We start from the raw sequence: 26,235 nt of genomic DNA on the forward strand, positions 1-26,235 counted from the left end.
ATGTAACACCCTTATTAAAAAAGGGAGAGAAAATAAAGGTAACTACAGGCCAGTTAGCTTAACATCTGTCATTGGGAAAATGTTAGCATCTATTATCAAGGATGTAATAGCAGAGCATTTAGAAATACATAATACAATCAAGCATGGATTCGTGAAGGGGAAATCATGCCTGACAAATTTATTAGAATTCTTTGAGGAGGTAACAAGCAAGATAGATAAAGAGGAACCAGTAGATGTAATATATTTGGATTTCCAAAAGTCGTTTGATAAGGTACCACAATAAGGCTACTTAATAAGATAAAAGCCCATGGTGTTGGGGGTAGTATATTAGAATGGACAGAAGATTGGCTAACTAATGGAAGAAAGAGAATTGGGATAGGGGGGCATTTTCAGGATTTCACCCTGTAACTAGTGGAGTGTCTCAGGGATCAGTGCTGGAGCCGCAATTATTTATATGATAGATGGCTTGGATGAGGGAAGTGAATGCACTATCACCAAGTTTGCGAATTACACAAAAATAGCTGGGCATTCAAGTGGTGAGGATGACACAGAGTCTACAGAGGGATATAGACAGGTTAAGTGAGTGGGCAAAAACTTGGCAGATGGAATGTAATGTGGGAAAATGTGAGGTTATGCACTTTGGCAGGAAGAATAGAGGAGCTGAATATTATTTAGATGGAGAAAGACTGCAGAAAGCTGAAGCACGAGGGATTTGGGGGTCTTCATGCATGAATCACAAAATGCTAGCATACAGGTTCAACAGGTAATAGAGAAGGCAAATGGAATGTTGGCCTTTATTTCAAAGGGAATGGAGTATAAAAATAAAGTCTTGCTAAAACTATACAAGGCACTAGTTAGACCACACCTAGGATACTGTGATAAGGCCTTAGATAGGTCCCCCTTATCTAAGGAAAGATATACTGGCATTGGAGGCATCCAGAGAAGGTTCACTAGGTTGATCCTGGGAATGGAGGGATTTTCTTATGAGGAGGGGTTAAGTCGGTTGAGCCTTAAGTTTGGAGTTTAGAAGAATGAGAGGCAACCTTATTGAAACATATAAGATTCTTAAGAGGCTTGGCAGGGTTAATGCTGAGAGGTTGTTTGCCCTTGTGGGAGAGTCGAGGACCAGATGGCATAATTTCAAGAGTAAGGGGTCGTCCATTTAAGACGGAGATGAGGAGGAATTTCTTCTCTCTCAGGGTAGTGAATCTGTGGAATTCTTTACCGCAGAGGGCTATAGAGGCTGGGTCATTAAGTATGTTCAAGGTTGAGATAGACAGATTTTTGATCAGTAAGGGAATCAAGGGTTATAGGGAAAAGGCAGGAAAATGGAGTTGAGGGTTATCAGATCAGCCATGATCTCATTGAATGGTGGAGCAGACTCAATAGGCCGAATTGTCCACTTCTACTCCTATGTCTTCTGGTCTTATAGAGATTTGAGCAGAAATGTCTCAGCTGACACTCCAGTGCAGTGTTGAGTGTGTGCTGCACTGTTGGAGGTACTGTCTTTTAGCGGAGACATTAAACCGAGGCCCTCTCTTATCCCTCTGCTGGGTGTTCAAGATCCCATCACACTATTTGTAAAAAAAGCAGGGGAATTGTTCTGGGTGTCCTGACCAATATTTATCCCTCAATCAACATCACAAAAACAGATCTTATAAGTACCATCAAACTGCTGATGGTGGGAGCTTACTATGAAATTGGCTACTGCATTTTTTACGTTACAACAGTAACTACACTTCAAAAGTACTTCATTGGCTGTAAAATGGATCTTTCATTTCACTGAGGGCAGAATCATCTGGTCCCATTGGCGGTGAGCGTCATGGCAGGCGTGAGTGGACAATAAGGTCAAAAGGTCAAAAATCGGTTTAACGTCGTCATGAAAAAGTTTGTGATTGTCCACTCCACCCATCAATGGCGGGCCTTGTTTACCATTGCCACACATCGGGAACTGAATTTCAATACTTCAGCATCTCATTATAAGCCCTGCGCTCTGGAATCATCCCCCCGCGCTGGATCATTCGGGCTCTTCACCACTGTACGTAAGTGACATGCATCTGGCGAGCTGCATTTCACTTGGGACTTCGAGGTTTGTTTGCCTACCTTACTTCAGTCAGCACTCATGGCTGCCAGCAGCAGGCTATGCAGGCAGCACCACATCACTTTTAGTGGGGGCTTATGGGCAGGTCTGTACCTATCACACCAGCCGTAAGGCAGGGATGGCTTTTCAATGGCTGCGTGGTTGGGGCTTGCTTGGGGGATGGGGGGGAAGTGGCCTAAGACAAGGAAAGAGGATGCAGGGCAAGGGCTGTACTGTGGAAGGAGGGTATCCCAGGGTGTGTGTGCAGGCACATGTTGATTTGTGCAAGTGGCCTCAAGATGGTGAGGGCTGAGGAGGCAGTCTCCAGAGGAGATGAGGTCAGATGGAGATGTGAGGGTGTGTGAGAATGGGTGGTGATGTCCTTTGAGCTGGTAGTGAGTGAGATGCCAGCGAATGTGTGATGGGCTTGTTGGTGTGTGAGTTTAGAGTGATGAGATGGTTGCCATACCCTGGCGGCACGGATGAAATCATTCGTCCTCTTTCTGCATTGGATGGCCAACCTCTGCTGTGCATTGGCTCGGGCCACCACTGCCAAAGCCTCCCAAGTCAGAGTGGTGAGATTGCTGGATCTCCAATGGCCAGGGTGGGGGTGGAGGACATCATGGGTGGGCCTCCAAAAGGCATTTCAGTGACAGGTCACTGAACTCATCTTGGCTTTCACTGGACCAGTCCTGTGAACCAGCATTGCGAACTGTGTGCGTGGCTGCAGATTAGATATGGCACCCAGAGTGAGGAAACAGCGAGGTAACGGTGTGGCAAGCAATCCCAAGGCCGCCCTCCAGCGAAAAGATGTGTTTCCTGTGGCTGCATAATTAATGAGGTGGGAAGGGGACGATATGGTGTGAAAACCTGCCATTGCAGCCGGCAGGTAAATCATCATTTTTCATGTCCGCCACCACACTTAGTGCAAATCTGGGATGATTCCGCCCTGACTGTTCTCTGGCTTGCCTTTGTACTCACCTGCATGTTAAATTGCTTCACAACTAGACATGTGTTGCCCCGTGGCATAAAACTTTTAGCTGCCTTTGAAAATCTGACATCATTACAAGTCCTGTATCTAGTATGTTTTACATAGGTAGGCTGCAACAATATTGTGCTACTAATTCAGATGCCTATATACTTTGAGGACTTTTTTTTATTGAATTATAGGTTTTCCTTCTGCCAGTTTCCTTTCATTCTTTCCTTAGCAGCAAAGAAAGTTATTATCCAGAGGGATTCTGAACAGCAGATGATCACAGTAGCTCGGGTAAGTGAACATTAGGTGACTTTTATGGAAATGAACTTCAGTGAATGTTTGATATTAGACCATCTTTATGGGTAGGACAAAATTTTGATTTTAGCAATGCATTGTTATCCCTTGCATTTCTTTTCCATCTATTCTCTTAACAAGACATATTTTGATATTCCAAGACTCCCAAGTTACAAGCTAATGTTCAAATTCCAGTCTCAGCTGCTGTTTGAATTTGGCACCCTTACCGGGTAAGTTTTTAGTCAGTCCCTGGAAAGACTCGGTGGGTGGAGAATTCCGTGTTATTATTACAGCTCTTGTACAATGAGTCTGGGATTAAGCATCCTCAACCCACTTTTCCAGTGGACATGAGTACCAGGTGTAACACTGTTATGAAACAGATACTAATGTTCACTCTCAATAGACAACAATTGGTAAAAAAAAAACAATCATGTGTGATCCTGGAAGTTTTAAGCAATCTTAAAAAATCATCCTTATGTTATTGGAGTGCTTGAGGCTATTACTAAATGGAAAATATTCTATATCCTAGCACTGCTTTTCCACCTTATATAAAAAAGAAAAAAACTTAAGTTATGTCCTATTGTGTTTATTGCGCTGTCAGATGTTTTAAACTCCTCAGAATTCGACACTCAGGATTCCTATCTCTTTTTCCGTACAGCAAAGCTTGGTTGATAAAGTGTCTCGTAGACAAAAGCCAGACATGAACATGCTTTTTCTCAACATTAAAGTGAGACGATTGCATTTGGTTAATGACTCACTGGATGAGGTATTGTGGATCCTTTAATTTTAAAAACAGATTTATTATCATTATTTAAATAACTGAATCATTTTCTCTTCGTTAGGACTGTAATAAACAATTATGAACAGTTAAATATTGCCATTCAGTATATTTTTTGTAAAAGTGCCTTCTAAACTATCATTTATATGAAGTGTTACCCATGGTGAATTACTTTGCATAGCAGCACCAGCTGTTCTATCCGTAAATGCAGCAGCGTTTATGTGCTAGCGACCTCCCGCAAACAATAATGAGACGAATAGCTAATTTATTTGTTATTATGCCAGTATATGTTGAGGGAGGAATATTGGTCAGGTACCCAGGAGAATTCAGTGCCCTCCTTTAATTAGGGCCATGGATTCCTTGCCCATCAGGGCCACGAGAACAGTCCCCTTAGTTCAATCATTAAGATGGTACCTCCAATAACTGGCAAATGTCAGTCTATGTCTAACAATAAAGAGAAATATTTTGGTGGGCCAAATCGATTATAATACATTTCAAAAGTAGCCATACATAATTATAGTTAGATGTTAAACTTGCTTATGACAAAGGAAGTTTTAGACACTAGGGACTATACAGCTTATTGCATGTTTAAACAGTACATAATTTACTGTTCATCTAGGTGTTTGATTTAGAATGTGGATTATTCATTGGATCCATCTTCTGATGCTGTAAAATTTAATTTTGTTGAACATGGGTGTGTTAGTCTGAAATGATTTTAAGGGACCTGCTAGTGGGATGTGGTTTCACTTCATGTACAGTCCGAATGTGCTGTTAATTCATCAGAGCTGCTTATTTGGACCAAAGTTTTCTTCACCATTTAGCTCTGACTTTGAGTTTATTTCTCTCAGTACCTTCTCAAATCAAGGCAGAATTATCTTGGGGTTGGAATATTAGGGGCCACATTATTATATCTTGTTATCCTCAATGAAGAAATGCTATTGACCTATGTTAGTCTTTTGCCTTTTGGACATTCCCTACATGATGACAAATTAAATGGAAAATACTTTATTGGAAAAAATAAAATAAAACGAGTTGGTCATCTGGTAAAATATCATCCTTTTGGCCTGGTTTCAGCATTCAGTCATCTAAAATTCTGCTGCCTGTGCCTTAACTCACAACAAGCTCCATTCCCCATTTTCTCGTTGACCTGCACTGGCTCCTGGTCAAGCAACATATTGATTTTGAAATTCTCACTAGCGTTTTCAAAACTGTTCATGGCCACCTTCTCCCTGTCTCTGTAATCTCCTCCAGCCCTGCAACCCTCCAAGGTATCTCCACTCCTCGTATTCTGCTCTCTTATGCATCCCCAATTTTAATTGCTCCACCACTGGTGGCTGTGCCTTCAGTTGCCTAGACCCCAAGCTCTGGAATTCCCACCCAACGCTTCTCCAACTCCCTATCTCGCTTTTCGCCTTTAAGGCACTTCTTTAAACCTATCTCTTTGACCAATCTTTTGGTCATCTGATCGAATATCTCCTTTCAAGCTTGGTGTCATACTTTGTTTTATACTGCTCCTGTGAAGCACCTTGGGACGTTTCATTATGTTAAAGGTGCCATATAAATATATGTTGTTTTTGTATTAGTAGGAGGATTTTCTTTTCAGAAGTCTGGAAATATTCCGTAAGTGATCATTTATGATTTCTTTGATACAGATTCTGCAAACTATTCATATTTCCTGTGGGAGGTAACCAAAGGTAAACCTTCAAAAAAAAGTTATTCCACAGTATGTTTCCCATCCACCGATAACGTGCCCATAATCACAGCATAAGAACCATTACATACTGTACAGTACCCTTAAATTCTTGTTCATATTATTTTTGAAACTTATTGTTTCATTGTGTGGTTGGTGTTTAGACGGGATTCTTTTAGGCTTGTCTGTTCTCCCAAAGTAAACTGCTTGGGACTGAAGTTTGTTACAACCATTACTCTTTATTTACAGTTACTGTGTACGTACTGGGGCCTCTGCACGAGGTTGGAACTTCTCCTCCCTCCAGATCTGTTACTCAATCATGTGGTGTTACATCATTATTACATCAGCATCATGTGCTTCTGATGTTAACCTTTTATTTTACATCTACCCCAAGTCTTTATCCCTATCATATTTACATCCTCTTACGTGCCCTTCCAAAGTCTCAGAATTCACAGGGTTAGTCTCTGGGGTGCCTTGACCAATCACCCTGATTTTGTTCTGATCTTTTTCTGAGGTTGAGGATATTCTGTACTCGCTCTTCAGTTAGTGTTGGTGTCCTCCTCCTGGGTGGCTGTACAGCTTTGTCTTTTTGCTGCTTCTTTCTCTTCAGGATCTGAGTAATAAGCCCAAGTTTCTATTGGCTTTCTTTATAAGAATATTAAGGTGTTGCAGTTTCTCCTTCTGGTACCCTGACCTGCCTCAATCCTGTACAATCTTGGTTGTGGAGTTCTTTCAATGATTGTAACTTCTCTCTGTTGCTCTCGTACCCATATTGTCTCCCCGAGCTTCAGCACTGGTAACTCATGTGCTCTGTGCCTGTGGTTAAAGTTACGAGCCTATTTGTTTCTCTGTTCTTCCTCTCAATGTTTCACCCTCTCGTGGTCATTCATGTTGATATTTGGTTTAAGTTTCTGTGTCAGAGATGAAAGTTATGTTCTCAGTATCCTTCCCATCAATAACCCCATGCTGAGAAATTATTCTGTAATGGTGAGGATCGATAACTCAAGAGCAAGGTTAAGTTCTTCATTCTTCAGCAAATCTTTGGTTCATACACCTCTCTTAGCTTCTCATTTGCTAGAGGATAGTGTGGTGAATCTGTATTCCTTTGCAAAATGTTGGAATTACTCATTAGCAAATTGCGGCCCATCATCTGACACTACAATGTCCAGAATGCCATGTTTTGCATAAAATCTTTTCAGTGATTGAATGACTGTTTCTGCTGTGATGCTGCTCAATGTGCTGATTTGGTTACCACAATTTGGTTACTAAGAAAAGACCATGGAGTTTTCTGCTTTGAAAGGCAACTGATTGACTCTGGAAACAGCATTAAAAAAGTAGATCTGGAAGACTATCTGAAACAACTCACGACAAAAGGACAAGGAGATAAAAGTTCAAACTAGTCAAAGGGAAATTTAGGATTGTCATCTAAAAGACTTTTGCAGGAGAGTGACTAATACATGGAATGAATTGAGGACTACAGCGGTAGAGGCAAAAATACTTGAATCATTTAGGAAACGGTGAATGCTGTGATTGGAGGGGGGGTATCTGTGGGATTTTTCTAGATAAATAAGCTAAAATGAAGTGCATAAACTGCTATGGCTGTTTCTGTTTTTTGCTCTTACAGCATGTCACCATTCCATGGCAAACATCTATTGCATCAATTATTAGAGTCAATTTGACCAAAGACTCAATGCAATTTTTAGATAATATTTGTACAATAAATGTATGGTGTATGGTATTTTTCAATAGGGTTTAATATCTTCTGTTACAAAAAAACTTATTATAAATCTGCAATGCATTTCTAAGGCTATATATGAGAATACTATGACACTTAGCACAATCCTAGATAAATAATGTACATTTTTATATCATCTTTCTGCAAGCAATATGTTACTATATACTAACTGATCTCCTGTGGCATTGCACACGAGTCAAGCTCAAGTTTAGTTGTAAAATGAAGCTGCATTGGTTTTGTGTGGTTGGGGTGGGGTGGTGGTGGTTAGAAAATGACACAAGTGATTGTGGGAGGGAGCTTTTGCAAACCCCAGTGCAAATGCAGCCTGTGGCAATTGTTGGTTATTTTCCTGCCATACTAACCACACCATTAAGGAATGAAGGGAAGGTCTAATGACTGACGATAAGTATATGTACGACTGAATGGAGTTATGTGCAACTGGTGATTAGCTTGGCCTTTCGGAAATGCCACTCTAGCTGTGGTCTTGTTTACCAACAAAATATTTTAACAGCTGCAAACAGCAAACTTCGGTACGATTTAATATAAAAATTTACAGCACGAGACTAATTCATTGTTCTATCAAGGTTATGTTTTCTATTTCACTTTCTATTTGTTAATTTAATGTGTCATTCACTTTTAATGTTCTGCATCTCATCCTCTGGGCACCTTTTTATATATTATAGTTAACCAGGAAAAAGGAAGATTTAAAAAAGAAGTTGAAAGTCACCTTTGTTGGGGAAGCTGGATTAGACATGGGTGGCCTCACAAAAGAGTGGTTTCTTCTGCTTATTCGACAGATCTTCCAACCTGATTATGGTAAGATTTAAAAATAATCAATTTGTTAAATCAGTTTTCTGAAAGAATTGCTGTTTGGGAGCAAGTGAATCTGTGGAACAGGTGAAGTAATCTGATCTTCCGATTCTCTTTCCTACATGGTCTCAAGTAAAGGTAATTCTGTTATCCCAGATTTAAGTTTGTTGCCCTTCATATCCTGCTGGACTACTATTTGAATGAGCTGGTCCTGGTTCCCCTTCAATCCCAAATTTGTGAACTTTGGCCACCTGGGGTAGTGGTTGGGGTTGTGGGTGGGTACAGGCAAGTTGAAGGATGTCCTCATGGATTTGCTCCTGGGCCTGGTCAAGGGTAGCCATTTACAGGTCCAAGTTGGATGCAGCCTGGGTGGGTGGTTGCTTTGTCTGCCTCCCTATCCTCCATGGTCTTGTCCATGCCCAGGTTGTCTTGGAGAAGCCCACAGACACAATTGAGACCTTTTGTGACTGGAGGGCACTGCAGATACTGGAGTCCATAGTAGACATTGGTAATATTAATTAACTTTACAAGTTTATTCTTTATAAGTTGCGTCCTTCTACAAAGGGGACAGTGCTGTTTTAACCTAGTGGTCAAGAAACTTAGAGTTATTTAGAAAAGGTAACAGTTGTGTAAAGCTTCCTTTTGATATGTGTCAAGCTGCCCAAGCTGACACTGTCTGTGAATTCAGCATTATTGCAGCAGGTGGCAGCCTATTCCACATACCAGTAAGTAGGCTGATAAGCCAAATGACATATTGTCAGATAAATTTTAGAAGTAACCTCTCTTCCTTAATTTTGAAGAAACAATTTATTGGGAAATTTCTCATGTCGATAAATCAAATGAGAAGATTGAAAAGTTATAGATTTGTAGTATATTGGTGGATTTTGATGAAGGAGGTGGGAAGCTTGAGTTGAAAAGTCCCTGAGGAACTTACAAATTTGTCTATTCCATGCAGGAGTATCCAGATAAACTGATCAAGAAAGAGACAGGGTTGGAAGTTGCTGTTTTGGTGGAGGTAATAGGAGTCTATTGGAGGTAGCAAGTAATGTGAGTTGTAGGAAAAACAAATGGCACTTTAGATTCTATTGCTATAAAAATTTAGTACAAAACAAAGAGTACTATGCTCAGGACTAGAGAAGGCACTGAAATATCTACGTTATTTGGAACATTGCACTCAGTTTTGGCTCCCATGTGTGGTGAACTGTGAAACTGTGAAGAGGAGGGTGACCTGAATGAAAGCAAATAACAGTAATAAGCACATTCTTCAAGAATTAAAGCAATTTACTTTGGAGAAAATCAGGATTTTGGGGCATATGGTTCAACTTTTTAAAATGTGAAGAAACTGGATACAGTCCAGTTAGATAGGTTAATAGAAATGGATATGGATAGTAGGATTAGCAATAATGCTTATGGAACCTGCAGACAAAATTTAGTTTCTTTTCACAGTCCTCGAGAAGAAAAAGTACCATGGTGCACAATGTGAGCATTGGGCTGCTACAATATTTTAACATATGAAGTTGACAATTTTTTAAGAATATTACTAAACAGGAAAATTGTTAATTGATCAAAATTGTAATGAGCTGTGGACAATGACATTTTTCTCACTCAATTGCCTTGATTGGAGAGGAATTTCCAAAATATTTCCTGAATTGACCGCAGGTTTTTTTTCTGACTTTTTTTGCCTCTCTTGAGGCAGCATTGCTAGGGCTGGGTCATTGCAAGGTTGGATTATCGACCGAAGATACTGCCTTGGTATATCTTACACTGATTTGTTAATCAATTGGTGTTCTTTTTTCATTTTTTAAACGGTGAGACTGGGTTTGTAGAATTAACAATTGGAATATAAAAAGAGATTGGTGGGAGAGTGGAAATATTTGAAACCATCATACAGTGTACCAAGAATGATAAAATTACCAGAAGATCTTGGGTGTATAGCCAAAGGATAGAACATAAGCTCCTGACTTATTCACAAACACTAATTCATCTCAACCTGGAGTACTCCTGCAATTTTGGTCACCTGTATCGGACTGAATTTGGAAAGGAAATAGGAGAAAGGTAGAAGTCACATGCTGGAAATAAGGTAATCAGCTACTAGCGGAGGCTAAATAAGTTGGGAATGTTTACTTGGGAGATAAGTCACAATGGAGAACTTAACAGGAAGTTAATAAACTGAGAGATAAAAACAAAAAACTGCAGATGCTGGAAAAACCCACCTTAAACCAGCTTATATTTCACCCCTCACCTTAGCTTTACTCAGTTCTGTTGAAGGGTCATGAGGACTCAAAACGTCAACTCTTCTCTTCTCCGCCGATGCTGAGTTTTTCCAGTTAATAAACTGATCCTAATAAATTATTTCACATCACAAAACTCAAAAGATGAGACGTGAAGCTACTTATTTACTTCACACAATGGATGGTGAATGAAGTAACTACCTGATGAAATGGAGACCATAAGATATAGGAGCAGAAATTAGGCCATTCGGCCCATCGAGTCTGCTCCGCCATTCAATCATGGCTGATAAGTTTCTCAACCCCATTCTCCCGCCTTCTCCCCATAATCTTTGATCCCCTTACCAATCAAGAACCTATCTATCTCGGTCTTAAATACACTCAATGACCTGGCCTCCACAGCCTTCTGTGGCAATGAATTCCATAGATTCACCACTCTCTGGCTAAAGAAGTTTCTCCTCATCTCTGTTCTAAAAGGTCTTCCCTTTACTCTGAGGCTGTGACCTCGGGTCCTAGTCTCTCCTAATAATGGAAACATCTTCCCCACGTCCACTCTATCCAGGCCTTTCAGTATTCTGTAAGTTTCAATCAGATCCCCCCTCATCCTTCTGAACTCCATCGAGTATAGACCCAGAGTCCTCAAATGTTCCTCATATGTTAAGCCTTTCATTCCTGGGATCGTTCTCGTGAACATCCTCAGGACCCTCTCCAGGGCCAGAACATCCTTTCTGAGATACGGGGCCCAAAATTGCTCACAATATTCTAAATGTGGTCTGACCAGAGCCTTACAAAGCCTCAGCAGCACATCCCTGCTTTTATATTCTAGTCCTCTCAAAATAAATGCCAACATTGCATTTGCCTTCCTAACTACCGACTCTACCTGCAAGTTAACCTTAAGAGAATTCTGGACTAGGACTCCAGGAGACATGTAGGGTTGACAAACTCAAGAACAAACTGAATAGATCTTTTGGCCAAAAATATGATTGAGAACTGAAACAGGTACTTTTTGAACTTCGGGAGCCTCCAGATGGAAAGCACTGGTTCTTTCCAGTCCACTACATTTCACTTTTCCAATGACATCACTGTAGGAGTTCCTCAGGGTTCTGTCCTCAGCCCAACCATCTTCAGCTGCTTCATCAATGACCTTCCTTCCATCATAAGGTCAGAAGTGGGAATGTTTGCTGATGGTTACACAATGTTCAGCACCATTTGCAACTCCTCAGACCCTGAAGCAGTCTGTGTCCATATGCAGCAAGACCTGGACACATTCAGGATTGAGTTGATAAGTGGCAAGCTACATTCACGCCACACAAGTGCCAGGCAAAACTTTTCCAACAAAAGGGAATCTAACCATCTCCCCTGGACATTCAACAGCATTACCATCGCAGAATCCCCACAATCGACATCCTGGGGCTTACCATTATTGAGAGATAGAACTGGACCAGCCATATAAATACTGTGGCTACAAGAGCAGGTGAGAAGCTGGGAATTCTGACTCCAAAAGCCTGTCCACCACAATTCAGGAGTGTGACGGAATGGTCTTCACTTGCTTGGATGAGTGCATCTCCAACAAAACTTCAGCTTCACCACCGTCCTGGACAAAGCAACCTGCTTGATCGTCACCCCATCCACCGCCTTAAACATTCACTGCCTACACCACCAGTGTAGTGTGGCAGCAGTATGTACCATATGCAAGATGCACTGCAGCAACTTGCCAAGCCTCCTTCGACAGCACCTTCCAAACCTGCAACCTCTACCACCTAGAAGGGCAGCAGACATATGGAAAAACCACTAGCTGCAAGTTTCCATCCAAGCCACACACCATCCTCACTTGGAACCATATCACTGTTCCTTCTCTGTCACTGGTTCAAATCCTGGAACTCCCTCTCTAACAGCACTGTGGGTGTACTTATACCACATGGACTGCAGCATTTCAAGAAGGTGGACAATAAATGCTGGCAACATCCACATCCCATGAAAGAGTTAGAAAAAAATGTACAAATAAAAGATCAATCTAAAACTCAATTTTCAAAATCAGTTTTAGTAGTGGTTTTCCTTTTAGTGTAAATACCTTTTTAAATAGCAATCATTAGCAGGTGAATTAGTATATTGATTAGCTCATCATGCAGTTTCATTATATATTTATTTTAGTACTTAATTTAATATTTTGGGACCTACAAGACAAATCTCTTTGGGGATGACCATTGACCTTTTGATCATTTAAGCCATTAGGAGAAATAAAGTCAAGACAATATCAGAAGATCAATGATAGCCATCTGCAAAATGTGCTTCTCATACCTGTAGACAAATGAGGAATACTGTGATGTAAAGCTCGGTGGGCAGAAAATTAATACTTAATTTACTTCTGTATTTCCAGTTTATAAAATGGAGAAGTGTGAACTGTTCATTTAAAATTCTTTCTTATATTTGCAATTTTTACAATTGTTTAAATAGTAAAAAGCCTCACCTTTATGCATACAACCGAAATAAAGGTTTGCTATTGAGGCTAGATCTGGCAAGCCAGATATCCAGTTAAAATAAATATTTCCAATTGGTACAATACAACCCATTCTTCTTCACTGTAGTTTGACAAAAATCATTGCTGCGATCAATTCACGATCAAAACCCACTTACAATTTTTTAAACCACAGGTTTTAGAGTGGTTACTTAAGGCCCAATTCTAACGCCCATCCTTATGTTAGTTGCTGACTGGAAAAGAGAAAAAAAAATAACTTGGCAGAAGTTTTAAATTTTTGCTGCCACACCTACCCAATTACACATTGTCCTATCATTAAAACATGTAAGTAATGATCAAAAGTTTACATTAAATATCTCTAAGACAGTAGAAAATGTTATCAATTATACTATTTAGTGAGCCAAATGGCAAAATTGTGACCCTCGTTTACAAAGATATGAATATACATATAAGAGAAAAAGCTTTGTACTTAGTGTTCATTGCAATTTCCAAAGCTGCACCCCTAAAATGAGACATTACACCTGTAGTATGTTTGCAATTCAGGGCACCACACCACATATGTAGAGAAAAACAAGGGCTTGGCTGATCAGATAAGTTGGATTGACTTGGATTGATTGATTAAACTGTGTAATTCAGTCAGTAAGTACTAGATAGAATGATTTATTATTCCCCTAATGGATAAATTTAGCTTTTACTCCGTTGAATGTGTTCTTGTCCTCTAAGTATTAGATGCTGCTGCATGGCTTTCAATAAGTCACATAATGTTATAGCTCCAATTTCACCTAATGTGAAATAGTAAAAAGCCTCACCTTTATGCATACAACCGAAATAAAGGTTTGCTATTGAGGCTAGATCTGGCAAGCCAGATATCCAGTTAAAGTAAATATTGCAGTGACACCAACAAGTTCAACATTTCTAATATATAAATCAACACTAATCAAAATCTACTTCAGATGTGTCATTTGTTAATCTAAATGGTCAAACTGCATTTATTTTACTTACGTTTATTTGAAAACTCAATCAATCATGTAAACCATTAGACATTCTTGAAGAAATTTATTTAAATTATGAAGAAAGCTCCAAAATAAAATCCTGAAGTTAAACTGTTTGAATTAAGAATATATTTTGTCAGCACTAAGTTCTGTTACAGAAATAAAGAAGGAAAAATTCAAATCAGTTCAAGATTTTATTACAAAAACAGAATTACCTGGAAAAACTCAGCAGGTCTGGCAGCATCGGCAGAGAAGAAAAGAGTTGACGTTTCGAGTCCTCATGACCCTTCGACAGAACTTGAGTTCGAGTCCAAGAAAGAGCTGAAATATAAGCTGGTTTAAGGTGTGTGTCTGGGGGGCGGAGAGATAGAGAGGTGGAGTGGGGGTGTGGTTGTAGGGACAAACAAGCAGTGATAGAAGCAGATCATCAAAAGATGTCAACGACAATAGTACAATAGAACACATAGGTGTTAAAATTAAAGTTGGTGATATTATCTAAATGAATGTGCTAATTAAGAATGGATGGTAGGGCACTCAAGGTATAGCTCTAGTGGGTTTTTTTTAATATATAATGGAAATAGGTGGGAAAAGGAAAATCTTTATAATTTATTGGAAAAAAAAGGGAAGGGGGAAACAGAAAGGGGGTGGGGATGGGGGAGGGAGCTCACGACCTAAAGTTGTTGAATTCAATATTCAGTCCAGTAGGCTGTAAAGTCCCTAGTCGGAAGATGAGGTGTTGTTCCTCCAGTTTGCGTTGGGCTTCACTGGAACAATGCAGCAAGCCAAGGACAGACATGTGGGCAAGAGAGCAGGGTGGAGTGTTGAAATGGCAAGCGACAGGGAGGTTTGGGTCATTCTTGCGGACAGACCGCAAAGCGGTCGCCCAGTTTACGTTTGGTCTCTCCAATGTAGAGGAGACCACATTGGGAGCAACGAATGCAGTAGACTAAGTTGGGGGAAATGCAAGTGAAATGCTGCTTCACTTGAAAGGAGTGTTTGGGTCCTTGGACGGTGAGGAGAGAGGAAGTGAAGGGGCAGGTATTGCATTTTTTGCTTGGGCATGGGGTGGTGCCATAGGAGGGGGTTGAGGAGTAGGGGGTGATGGAGGAGTGGACCAGGGTGTCCCGGAGGGAGCGATCCCTACGGAATGCCGATAAGGGGGGTGAAGGGAAGATGTGTTTGGTGGTGGCATCATGCTGGAGTTGGCGGAAATGGCGGAGGATGATCCTTTGAATGCGGAGGCTGGTGGGGTGATAAGTGAGGACAAGGGGGACACTATCATGTTTCTGGGAGGGAGGAGAAGGCGTGAGGGCAGATGCGCGGGAGATGGGCCAGACACGGTTGAGGGCCCTGTCAATGACCGTGGGTGGAAAATCTCGGTTAAGGAAGAAGGAGGACATGTCAGAGGAACTGTTTTTGAATGTAGCATCATCGGAACAGATGCGATGGAGGCGAAGGAACTGAGAGAATGGGATGGAGTCCTTACAGGAAGCGGGGTGTGAGGAGCTGTAGTCGAGATAGCTGTGGGAGTCGGTGGGTTTGTAATGGATATTGGTGGACAGTCTATCACCAGAGATTGAGACAGAGAGGTCAAGGAAGGGAAGGGAAGTGTCAGAGATGGACCACGTGAAAATGATGGAGGGGTGGAGATTGGAAGCAAAATTAATAAATTTTTCCAAGTCCTGACGAGAGCATGAAGTGGCACCGAAGTAATCATCGATGTACCGGAGAAAAAGTTGTGGAAGGGGGCCGGAGTAGGACTGCAACAAGGAATGTTCCACATACCCCATAAAGAGACAGGCATAGCTGGGGCCCATGCGGGTACCCATAGCCACACCTTTAATTTGGAGGAAGTGAGAGGAGTTGAAGGAGAAATTGTTCATGTGAGAACAAGTTCAGCCAGACGGAGGAGAGTAGTGGTGGATGGGGATTGTTCGGGCCTCTGTTTGAGGAAGAAGCTAAGGGCCCTCAGACCATCCTGGTGGGGGATGGAGGTGTAGAGGGATTGGACGTCCATGGTGAAGAGGAAGCGGTTGGGGCCAGGGAACTGGAAATTGTTGATGTGATGTAAGGTGTCAGAGGAATCACGGATGTAGGTGGGAAGGGACTGGACAAGGGGAGAGAGAAGGGAGTCAAGATAATGAGAAATGAGTTCTGTGGGGCAGGAGCAAGCTGAGACGATCGGTCTACCGGGGCAGTTCTGTTTGTGGATTTTGGGTAGGAGATAGAAGCGGGCCGTCCGAGGTTGGGCGACTATCAGGTTGGAAGCTGTGGGAGGGAGATCCCCAGAGGAGATGAGGTCAGTGACAGTCCTGGAAACAATGGCTTGATGTTCAGTGGTGGGGTCATGGTCCAGGGAGAGGTAGGAGGAAGTGTCTGCGAGTTGACGCTCAGCCTCCGTGAGGTAGAGGTCAGTGCGCCAGACAACAACAGCACCACCCTTGTCAGCGGGTTTGATGACAATGTCAGGGTTGGACCTGAGAGAATGGAGTGCAGTAAGTTCAGAGAGAGACAGGTTAGAATGGGTGAGAGGAGCAGAGAAATTGAGACGACTAATGTCGCGCCGACAGTTCTCAATGAAAAGATCGAGAGAAGGTAAGAATCCAGAGGGAGGGGTCCAGGTGGAGGGAGAATATTGGAGATGGGTAAAATTTTTGGCTTTTGTCAGAGAAACTCATTTTAAACAGATGGACAGTAAAAGTAAAAAAAAAACTACTGCCCCATATACATACAGATTTATGATTGCGATATATGAGGGCACCTGGTTTTTAGTCTGCTGATTGCAGTTACAGTAAATACTATGGGCTAAATTTTCAGATCATCAGGTACAGGAAGGGGAGGGGGGGAACGGGTGAGGATCCAAAATACCGGCCAACAAGCTTTCCCATGGCCATTCTCGATGCTGGCCATTTTGACCAGGGCGGGTGGAGGGTGGTCCCACAATCCCACCTGCTCCATGATTGAGGCCATTTAAGTTGTTTGATGAGCTCAGTAAGAGCTTGTTAACTGGAGATGCTGAAATTTTCATGGGGACGCATGGGCTGCATGCACTGTCTGGTCAGACCAGCTGAATGGAGGCAGGTACATAGTGGGAAACCACTCGTGGCTGCCCATAGAAATTAGCTGGGCCCCGTAAAAAGGTTAATTGTGAAGAGAGAACCAGTCCACTGGGACAAAGGTGCCATCGCCTCAGCTCAAGTGGAGGGCAGTAAGCACTCAAGCAGTGCAGGTGGTGCAGCACCCTCCTGGCATTGTAGGGGAGTAAGGGTAGGGGGCATTGCTGCCAAACACAGTTGGGGGACTACCCAAGCACAAGGAAGGAAACCAGGCCTCTGGCTCTGTTGAGACATTGGGAAAATCAAATGTTCTGAGATCTTTCACTCTGCAGTGTCAGTACTCAAACAGTAGCCACAGCAATGGTTACGGTGATTAGTTTAAATCAGGCTTGCATATATGGGTAGATCCATTCCATTTTCACTCCCACTGCTGTTAATTGCTCATTAAGCCAATTTGCATAGCAATTAAGGCGTCAGCCCTGTGAAGCTCAGAGCCTATTACTTTTCCACCTGGGGGTGGGTTCAAGACCAAGAAGCAATCCCAACTTCGGTTTCCCGCTCCTGCAGCAAAAATTCAGCCCTAATTTAATTCCCAATAACAAATAAAACACGTGTGTATCAAATGGCATAATGTTCTTTTCCACATAAAACAGTTTATCTCTAGATTTACTGTGAATAATGATATGGGAGATATACTACTATTTTGAAGTAAATCATGCCTTTAGGTTAGTCTTGCTCATCTCTCTATTTCCATGCCTATACCTAATTTGGAACATAGAAAAAGACCGGGCCATTCAGTCCCTCATGCCTGCTTTCTGCATTACAGCAGTAACCACACATCGAAAGTACTTAATTGGCCCTAAAATGCTTTGAAGCATTTGATGGCTGTGAAAGGCACTATATAAATGTAAGGTGCTTTTTCCCCTAATTCATTTCAAACGTAGTTGATTTGTATCTTAACTCCTGACATAGTTCCATATCCCTTCAGATCCTTACTCATAAAATAATCCAGCAACCTAGTTTTGAAATTGTCAATTGACATAGCTTTATCAGTCTTTTGTAGGGGTGGGGTTTGGGAGAGTTCTAGGTTTCCGCTTTTTCCTTTGTGTGAAGAATTGCTTCTGACATCACACTTGTACAGCCTAGTTCTGGACTCCGAAATTCCTCTACCACCATACCATCACCACCCACCACCCCATTCCACCCAACCCCCTCCAACTCAACTATCTCCAAACACCAGAGGTTTCTCTGTATCTACCCTATGAAATCTTTTAATTGTTGTAAGAGGCCTGGAGGCTTGTATGGTTGGACATAAACCATTTATTGGTAATCCAAAATTCTATACATATCCTGTACAAGGTACAACCCTCCATGGGTGCTGTCTCCATACTGGCTGCTTATATTCACGATTGCAATCAGTCTACCATCATGTGACATCCTACATCACACCATGGGCAGTACTATTCCCCAGTCCCACATTACACCTTACTAACTTGAACACCCTTATATTACATCACCTCAATTTGATTAATTGTCCCACTATGTATAAGATTTTCAAAATGGCACACAAGATACAAGGAACCTTTGGAAGAAAATATAAATCAATACTTAACTACAGAACCAATTAATGGGAATTCAGAACTTCATATAAGTCTTCAAAGCAGCAAGCTCAATTTTGTTTGCTGACTTCTGATTGAATATATTGATAAGATACAGCAGGTCAATGGTAGTGTATCAGAATCTCAGCTGGACTGCAATTCAATTTGTAGAAACAACTTGAAATATGAAACGTTGCAGTAAACAGGGTGACACAGGCATAAAGACCAAGTGTTCATTTTGAAAAGGATGGAAATGATTCCATGCAATCTTTTAGTAATGTTCCTGTATACATATAGGCACACAGGCTGTTGAGTGAGCAGGGGAAAAAAACTTGTAAGTTAAGCACTCTTGTGTTTGAATGTGAAATTATTTTACCACCTGCATTGTATTCCCATTGTAATGCTGCACTGCTGTAGCATCTGTCCATCATTCAACCCTTACAATCCATGATGCTAATCATGCTAATCATTTCATACAATAAAGAAAATGGAGAAACAATGGCGGAATTTTTAATTGGCACTTGTACAAGAAAAGGGACCTCTCAAAATGTCTGTAATTGCTCTGGTTAGCTACTTGCATAATACATTGTTGGTATATGAAAGAGATTGGGTGGGTTTTTAAAAGCAGGCGGGGTGTCCAAATTGGAGGTGGGTGGACATTAAATTTGTTGCGTTAGCCTCTGTGCCAGTTCGCTATCATGACCTTGGCCTCCAGCCATTTTGAAAGAAGGCATGGGGTTGAGTTCCGGGTCCTGATCCTGCATGGCGCCCTTTAGACATGTGCCCTGCAGTTTTAAAAGCTTCAGCCAATTGAAAGCCAGGGAACCGACTTGCCATTCAATCAGTGATGAGGGGGGTGAGGAGGGGTGTGCTCCTGACATTGGAGGGCGAACAGGTGACCCTGCAGCACTGAACTGTAGCCCCACACGCCAAGGTGGGAACTCCCAATTTGAGGATGCAGACTGCAAGAGTTAAAGGCAGCTAAGTTAATTTTACTTTTAAAATCCCACACCTGCCTGGCCATGATGGTGGAGAGGCACCCCTCTGGGGTGACAGCCAGTGACTGCAGCAAAGGCCTAGCAGCCATCTATTGTACCCTGTCCCTAAGCCCAACGGGTTGCCTGGACTGCCCAAATTACCAGTTGAAAAACACAGTTAGTATGAGAATAGGGCTTTAATAGACCCTTCAAATAAATGTACTGAACATAATTTTACCGCTTGTTAGTGGGCAGCTGATCTGATGCTGATCTGGCCTCTTTCGAAACAGCATGAAGCCAAAAACGTGTTGGCGACCAGCACAAAGGCCAGTATGCCAAATTATGTGCCCACCCACCCAATCTGACTGGCTGGCAGCTCCTCCCCAGTGAAGGGCGTAAGTTCCACTTGGCTCTTGTTCAGCCTGCCAGCAGCACATTATGGCTGTGTGCCAGGCCTGGCATGTAGTGTGTCGGCTCCACACCACCACTGCTTCGGTGGGGTGGGTGGGGGAGGAGGAGGTGGTGGTGGAGACAGCCGTCCGACCCCCCTCACCACTTCCCCCCCACAATAAAATTCAGCCATTTAAGAGGCCTCTTGGCATTATCCTGTGTATGGTCTGTGGTCCTAAGGTGGCTTTTTCACTCATACATGTGTAATGCAACCATTGTTGGTGCATATGCTTTTTGAAAAGTGTCACAAATTTCAGTTCACTTTGTTTAACAGGAATGTTTGCATTTCAATGGGATTCACGGTTTTATTGGTTCAGCAGCTTTAAATGTGAAAGCTACTCTGGATTTCGATTGGTTGGAGCTGTATCCTTTGCAATCTTACGCCAATGCACTATGCAATCAGTAACAAGTGCTACAAGGGAAGTATATTGAATAGGGCAATTCAAAATCAAACTGTCATTTTGTGCAGTCTTTCGAGATAAGAAAAGAGAGAAATCTCTTACGAGCATTAGTTACAAGCACAAATGAAATATGTTAAATAGTTTAAATCCATTCCCCAGGCCACAGCACAAAACTACCTAATACTAAACAGAAAGTGGTACACATACATTTGCCAAAATTGCCTCTGAGAATTGACAAAGAGGAGAGCGATAAAACATCCTGTTATGTCGGAATTGTGTATTTATAAACCTCTGCGGGCCAGGAACTGACTTTAAGCTTTGCTCTTACTGAATATAGTTACTGGCTACTTGCCCTATTATTCTTCTAAAATTCCTTTCACCACTATCAAGGTCATTTACATGACGTGTAATAGAATCCTCTTCTTAAATATCCACATTCTAAACCCTGAAATCAGATTCAAGAACACAGAGGGACTTGAGTTACAGTTAGTTTTTTAAAATGTCATCACTCACCAAATCCATATTGTGAACATTTGTGAATACAGTGAAGATTGAGGTCACGTGGGGTCCTGCATTGCATCAACTGTGACAATTTTAAAGTAAAATGCAATTCTTTATGTAAATCATGAACTGCCCTGGGCTTTTAATCCTCTAAATTGAGGCAGTTTGCTGGAGTTGGAGCTGAATTTATATTATATTTGCTTGTGCTTGACAGTTCCAAACAATCACTTGCCAAATATTCTTCTTTTGGAGGAGCAGTTTTTCTTCTGGATTTAAAAAAAAACTATCTCTGAAGATTGTGGAAAACTATATTCACATGATTTATAGCTCAGTGTTCTGAAACGTAACAGCATGTGAACAGACATAAACTGTTATTCATGTGCAAATTGGCCTGCAACTTGTCTCCAGGAAGTGATATCCCATGAATTGTGAATCTCCAGAAGTTGTTGGTTATCATTCTGTCCTTCGTTTCACAAAAACGTCTCACCCTTAACTTCTCTGTGATATTCCATGAACTTTCTGCATTTGTGTAGTAATTGCTCATCAAGTTTGCTGCAAAGTTAAGTCTAATAATTAATAGTGTAAGTACCCTTTTAACAATGTGATCATTGTTAAACTAGCCATCAATCTCTCTTGTCCAGAAAGCGAGCAATTAAAGGAGTCTCATTCCTTCAGGTAGTTAATTGTTGAAATTTTTAATTGAAAATGTTCAAAATTTGTTTCTTTCTTTTCCTTTTTGTCTCTTTTTCTCTCTCTCACTCTCTTAATTCAATGTTTATTTCCTTTTATTTTCCTTTCTGCACTTGATTTGACTTGAATTCACCTACTCCAATCACCCTCTTTCTGGACTCACTTATCAACCCACCAGCCTCTGCATTCAAAGGATCATCCTCCGCCATTTCCGCCAACTCCAGCATGATGCCACCACCAAATACATCTTCCCTTCATCCCCCCCATGTCGGCATCCGTAGGGACCATTCCCTCCGGGACACCCTGGTCCACTCCTCCATCCCCCCCTACACCTCAACCCCCTCCCACGATACCTTCCCATGCAACCGCAGAAGGTGTAACACCTGCCCCTTCACTTCCCCCCTTCTCACCGTCCAAGGGCCCAAACACTCCTTTCAAGTGAAGCAGCGCTTCACTTGCACTTCCCTCAATTTAGTCTACTGCCTTTTCTGCTCCCAATGTGGTCTCCTCTACATTTGAGAGACCAAACGCATACTGGGTGACCGCTTTGCGGAACAGCTTCAGTTTATCCTCAAGCATGACCCAGACCTCCCTGTCACTTGCCATTTCAACACTCCACCCTGCTCTTATGCCCACATGTCCATCTTTGGCCTGCTGTAATGTTCCAGTGAAGCTCAACGCAAACTGGAGGAACAGCACCTCATCTTCTGATTAGGCACTTTACAGCCTTCCGGACTTAACATTGAGTTCAACAACTTCAGATCATGAACCCTCTCCTACATCTCCAACCCCTTTTCAATCCCTGTTTTTACCAATAATTCATATATATATTAAATATTTTCTTTTCCTGCCTATTTCTATTATTATTTTTAAATTTATTTCCATCTATTGTTTTACCTCCACCTTTTAGCCTATTTCGATCCCTTCCCCCTACCCCACCCCCACTAGGACTATCTGTCACTTGCTTGTCCTGCTAGAAAGCCTTAGAAAGGTAGAAACCCTTAATGTCACCATTAGCACGTCCTTTAGCTAATGTCACTACCGTCAACACCCCTTTGTCCTTTTGTCTATGACATCTTTGGCAATCTCTTCTTTGCCTCCGCCTATCACTGGCCCTCTATCCAGATCTACCTGTACCACCCCCTCAAACAGTGCTTATTTCACCTCATTTCTATTTTTCTTTAGTTCCGATGCAGAGTCATTTGGACTCGAAACGTTAACTCTGCCTTCCTCTCCACAGGTGCTGTCAGACCTGCTGAATTTTTCCCGCTATTTTTGTTTTCTTTTTTTCAGATTTCCAGCATCCACAGTATTTTGCTTTCATCCTCTTTCTGGATTTATTTGTTTACTTTTCAATCCATTCACCTTATTGTTTAAGGAGATATATTGTTTGACCCGTTATTTGCCAAGGTCCCAGAGGCTGTTAAGCCCTCATTGCACTTTTATCAGTTTACACTTCCAGTAACTTTGTGGGCAAGAAACGTTTGAGCTGAAGGGTGCAGGCACAAATCTGTCTAACAAGGTGTGCCATGAGATGCCCTGTTCTGAACTAATAACAAAAGTTCCTATTTGTAGTATCATAAGGTGAGTAGCTGTATTTAAGTTCTAGGCTGGGATTTTCCTTGCCCACTGGTGTCGGGTGTTCTTGATGGCGTGAGTGGACAATGTGGCACGATCGGTTTCATGATGGTGTGAAACCAGTTTGCCATCGTCTGTTTAGCCCGCCAGTGGCGCGCCACGTTTTCTGTCATCGGACATCAGGAAGCTTATTGTAATACATCAGCATATCTTTATAAGGCCAGCCCACTGGACTCATCCCCCACCCCCAGCTGGATCGTCCACCCATGCCGGGGGGAAAACACGCCAACATGTTTCACAGCAACACAAAAGCAACATGCACGTGACAAGGGAAGAGGCTGCAGGACAAGAGCTGTACTGGGGAAAGGGAGTATCCCAGGGTGTGGGGAGGCATATGTTGATCTGTGCAGATATCCTCAAAATGGTGACGGCTGGGGCGGCAGTCTCCAGAGGAGATGAGGCCAGATGGACATGTGAGCGTATGTGTGTGAGAATGGGTGGTGATGTCCTTTGAGCTGACAGTAAGTGAGATGCCAGTGAATGTGTGATGGGCTTGAGTGTGTGAGTTTAGAGTGATGAGATGGTTGCCTTACCCCAGCTGCATGGATGAGATCATTCATCCTCTATCTGCAGTGGACAGCCAACCTCTTCTGTGCAACATTGGCACTGACCACTGCTGCCATTGCCTACCAAGCTGGAGTGGTAATGTAGCTGCCCCTCCTACGGCCAGAGAGGGGGCGGAGGACATCACAGAGGGCTTCCAAAGCATCCAAAAGGTGCTTGAGGGCTGCAGCCTTCTTGCCTTTTGGGGCCATGTCTTCCTTGCTGCAGTCCTGGGCTGGAAGCACTGAACACGGCTGTACTTTAAATGTGGTGTCTAGCATGATGAAGCAGCGAGGTGATGGTGTGATTAATGAATGAGAGCCCACCTGCCATTGAATCAGCATGTTTCCCAGGAATGTATAAGTAATGTGGCAGTTTGGGATACTAACCTGTCATCGCAGCCTACGGGTAAAATGTTGATTTACCTGCCCGCTACCACACTTAGTACAAATGTGGGACGATTCTACCCCTGGTTTTTCAATGTAATGGCCTGGAATTAATTGGCAAAATAATGGTGAGTTAAATGTACCCATTGTGATTAATCTGTATATTTTTTTAAAAATGGCAAATTGTGTGGAGACAGAGACATGCCACGAGTTATGTATCACTAAAAATTACCAGGCAATTTGCACTGCTTCATCATTAGCTGCATAAAAATAGAAGTTTGTCTCCTACCTCCCTGTTTGCGCTGCTAAAACTAATAAAACTCACCTCAAACAGTTAGGACTAGCAATTAACAGCAACCTTTCAACGCCGAGGTTTATGCTCCTACAATGCCACTCGACCACAGAAGCCTAAAAAGGGAACAGCTGAAATTGCAGAGCCTTGCTCTTCTAGGTAGTAACCTATACCAAGGGAATTTTAAATTTTGATTTCCTTTTCAGAGGAAACTTATTTTGCTTTTTTTTGGTGGCACTGACTTGCTTGTTGTGCTTTTACCTTAACATTTCTGTTGTGTAGCTGATGGGTCTGGCTGTGTATAATAGTATCACCCTGGATGTTCGGTTTCCACCCTGCTGCTACAAGAAGCTGCTGAGTCCTCCTGTTGTTCCATGTGATCAGAATGCTATTGTTGGAGTAGCACCACTTACACTCGATGACCTCCGCTACCTTATGCCAGTAGGTATCTTTATAGGATCTACAGTTCAAGATCTTTTACTGGACCAAAGATTTCAAAGATTATTTCCATTGCTCACTTACACTTGTACAATCCTATTTTTATGTAAAAGATCTCACAGCTTATACTGAACCTGTTTACTTCACTCTATCACTTGGTACAATGAGCTGCTTGGAATCATGAGAGACCTCTGAAAATATATGGAGGTTATATTGCTCAGGTAAAAAAGGGCATTATCCCATAACGGTCAGTGTGAAAGTCATGTAGTTTGGAATAATGAAGGCAGCAGTTGTTAAAGTCATTTACACAAATGGAAGGAAATGTGATTTTTGCTGTTACAGTTAAGAGATTCAATAAATTCTGCTGGTCAGCATCTTGGAGTAAAATTTGAATGATAACTTTGGATAACTTCTTTGCACCATTCTCTGCTGTTACCAGCATGAAGACACAGATAAAATAACATGTTGCAGAATTCCTAAAAGTATTCCTTTTTGCAGAAAAACCTGTTGTAACCTAGACATTTTATTTAAAACAGCAACAGCCACATATTCTGGATGCTACAAACTAATACCTAACATATCTACTTAACTATTTATGCTTACAACAGTAAACCAGGAGCAAGCTTTGAAACAATTCATCAATTTACCTTCACCCTAACTTTTTAAAAAATATTTTCACATTGCCCCCACTCCAACATCCATCCCTTCCCACCTCTCCTTTTCTGAAGTTGTTGACTCCTTTGCTTAGGTATTATGTTTCAGAGGCTAGCACCTACCAACACTTTCCCAAATAGCCATACTTCCATGTATGAGCATAGACAGCGAGTGTTGGCCAGCTATTCACAGCTGTGTGCCTGTCCTCACCTAGTGTTCACTAGATCACTGCATATCAACCAGTCATGAGATTGCAGACTGATTTTCCCCCCCACCACCCTTCCATTGACATGATGCCTCAACTCAAAATGACCTTAACACAAAGTGGAATCGAGCCAAGAATTCCTCTGACCTGTTCTTTTTCCATTGCAGATTTCTATCACTGTATCAAAGTATTGATGTTAAAAATGCCAGAACAACTTAAATGAAGTTTCAGCTGCAAAGTAGGTAGAAATTTGATGGGTGCATTCAGTACAAAAACAAGCTATTGTACTCAAGTGGCTGTAGGAATGAAGCATTAAGTGTACAGTAAAAGAAGTTTCATGTTCAACT

General features: G+C 41.9%; 1 protein-coding gene across 1 annotated transcript in view; it reads left to right on the forward strand.

Moving 5' to 3' along the window:
- Positions 1–26,235, forward strand: part of hectd2 (HECT domain containing 2) — a 166,255-nt gene that overhangs the window by 102,583 nt on the left and 37,437 nt on the right. Inside the window, exons 11-15 of the mRNA XM_041209368.1 lie at positions 3,251–3,347; positions 4,009–4,116; positions 8,237–8,369; positions 20,415–20,503; positions 24,874–25,032. Of these exons, the coding sequence (XP_041065302.1) occupies positions 3,251–3,347; positions 4,009–4,116; positions 8,237–8,369; positions 20,415–20,503; positions 24,874–25,032 (586 nt within the window). The remainder of the gene's footprint in view (positions 1–3,250; positions 3,348–4,008; positions 4,117–8,236; positions 8,370–20,414; positions 20,504–24,873; positions 25,033–26,235) is intronic.

The sequence above is a fragment of the Carcharodon carcharias genome, chromosome 17 (assembly GCF_017639515.1).
Source record: "Carcharodon carcharias isolate sCarCar2 chromosome 17, sCarCar2.pri, whole genome shotgun sequence".
Taxonomy (NCBI): Eukaryota; Metazoa; Chordata; class Chondrichthyes; order Lamniformes; family Lamnidae; genus Carcharodon; species Carcharodon carcharias.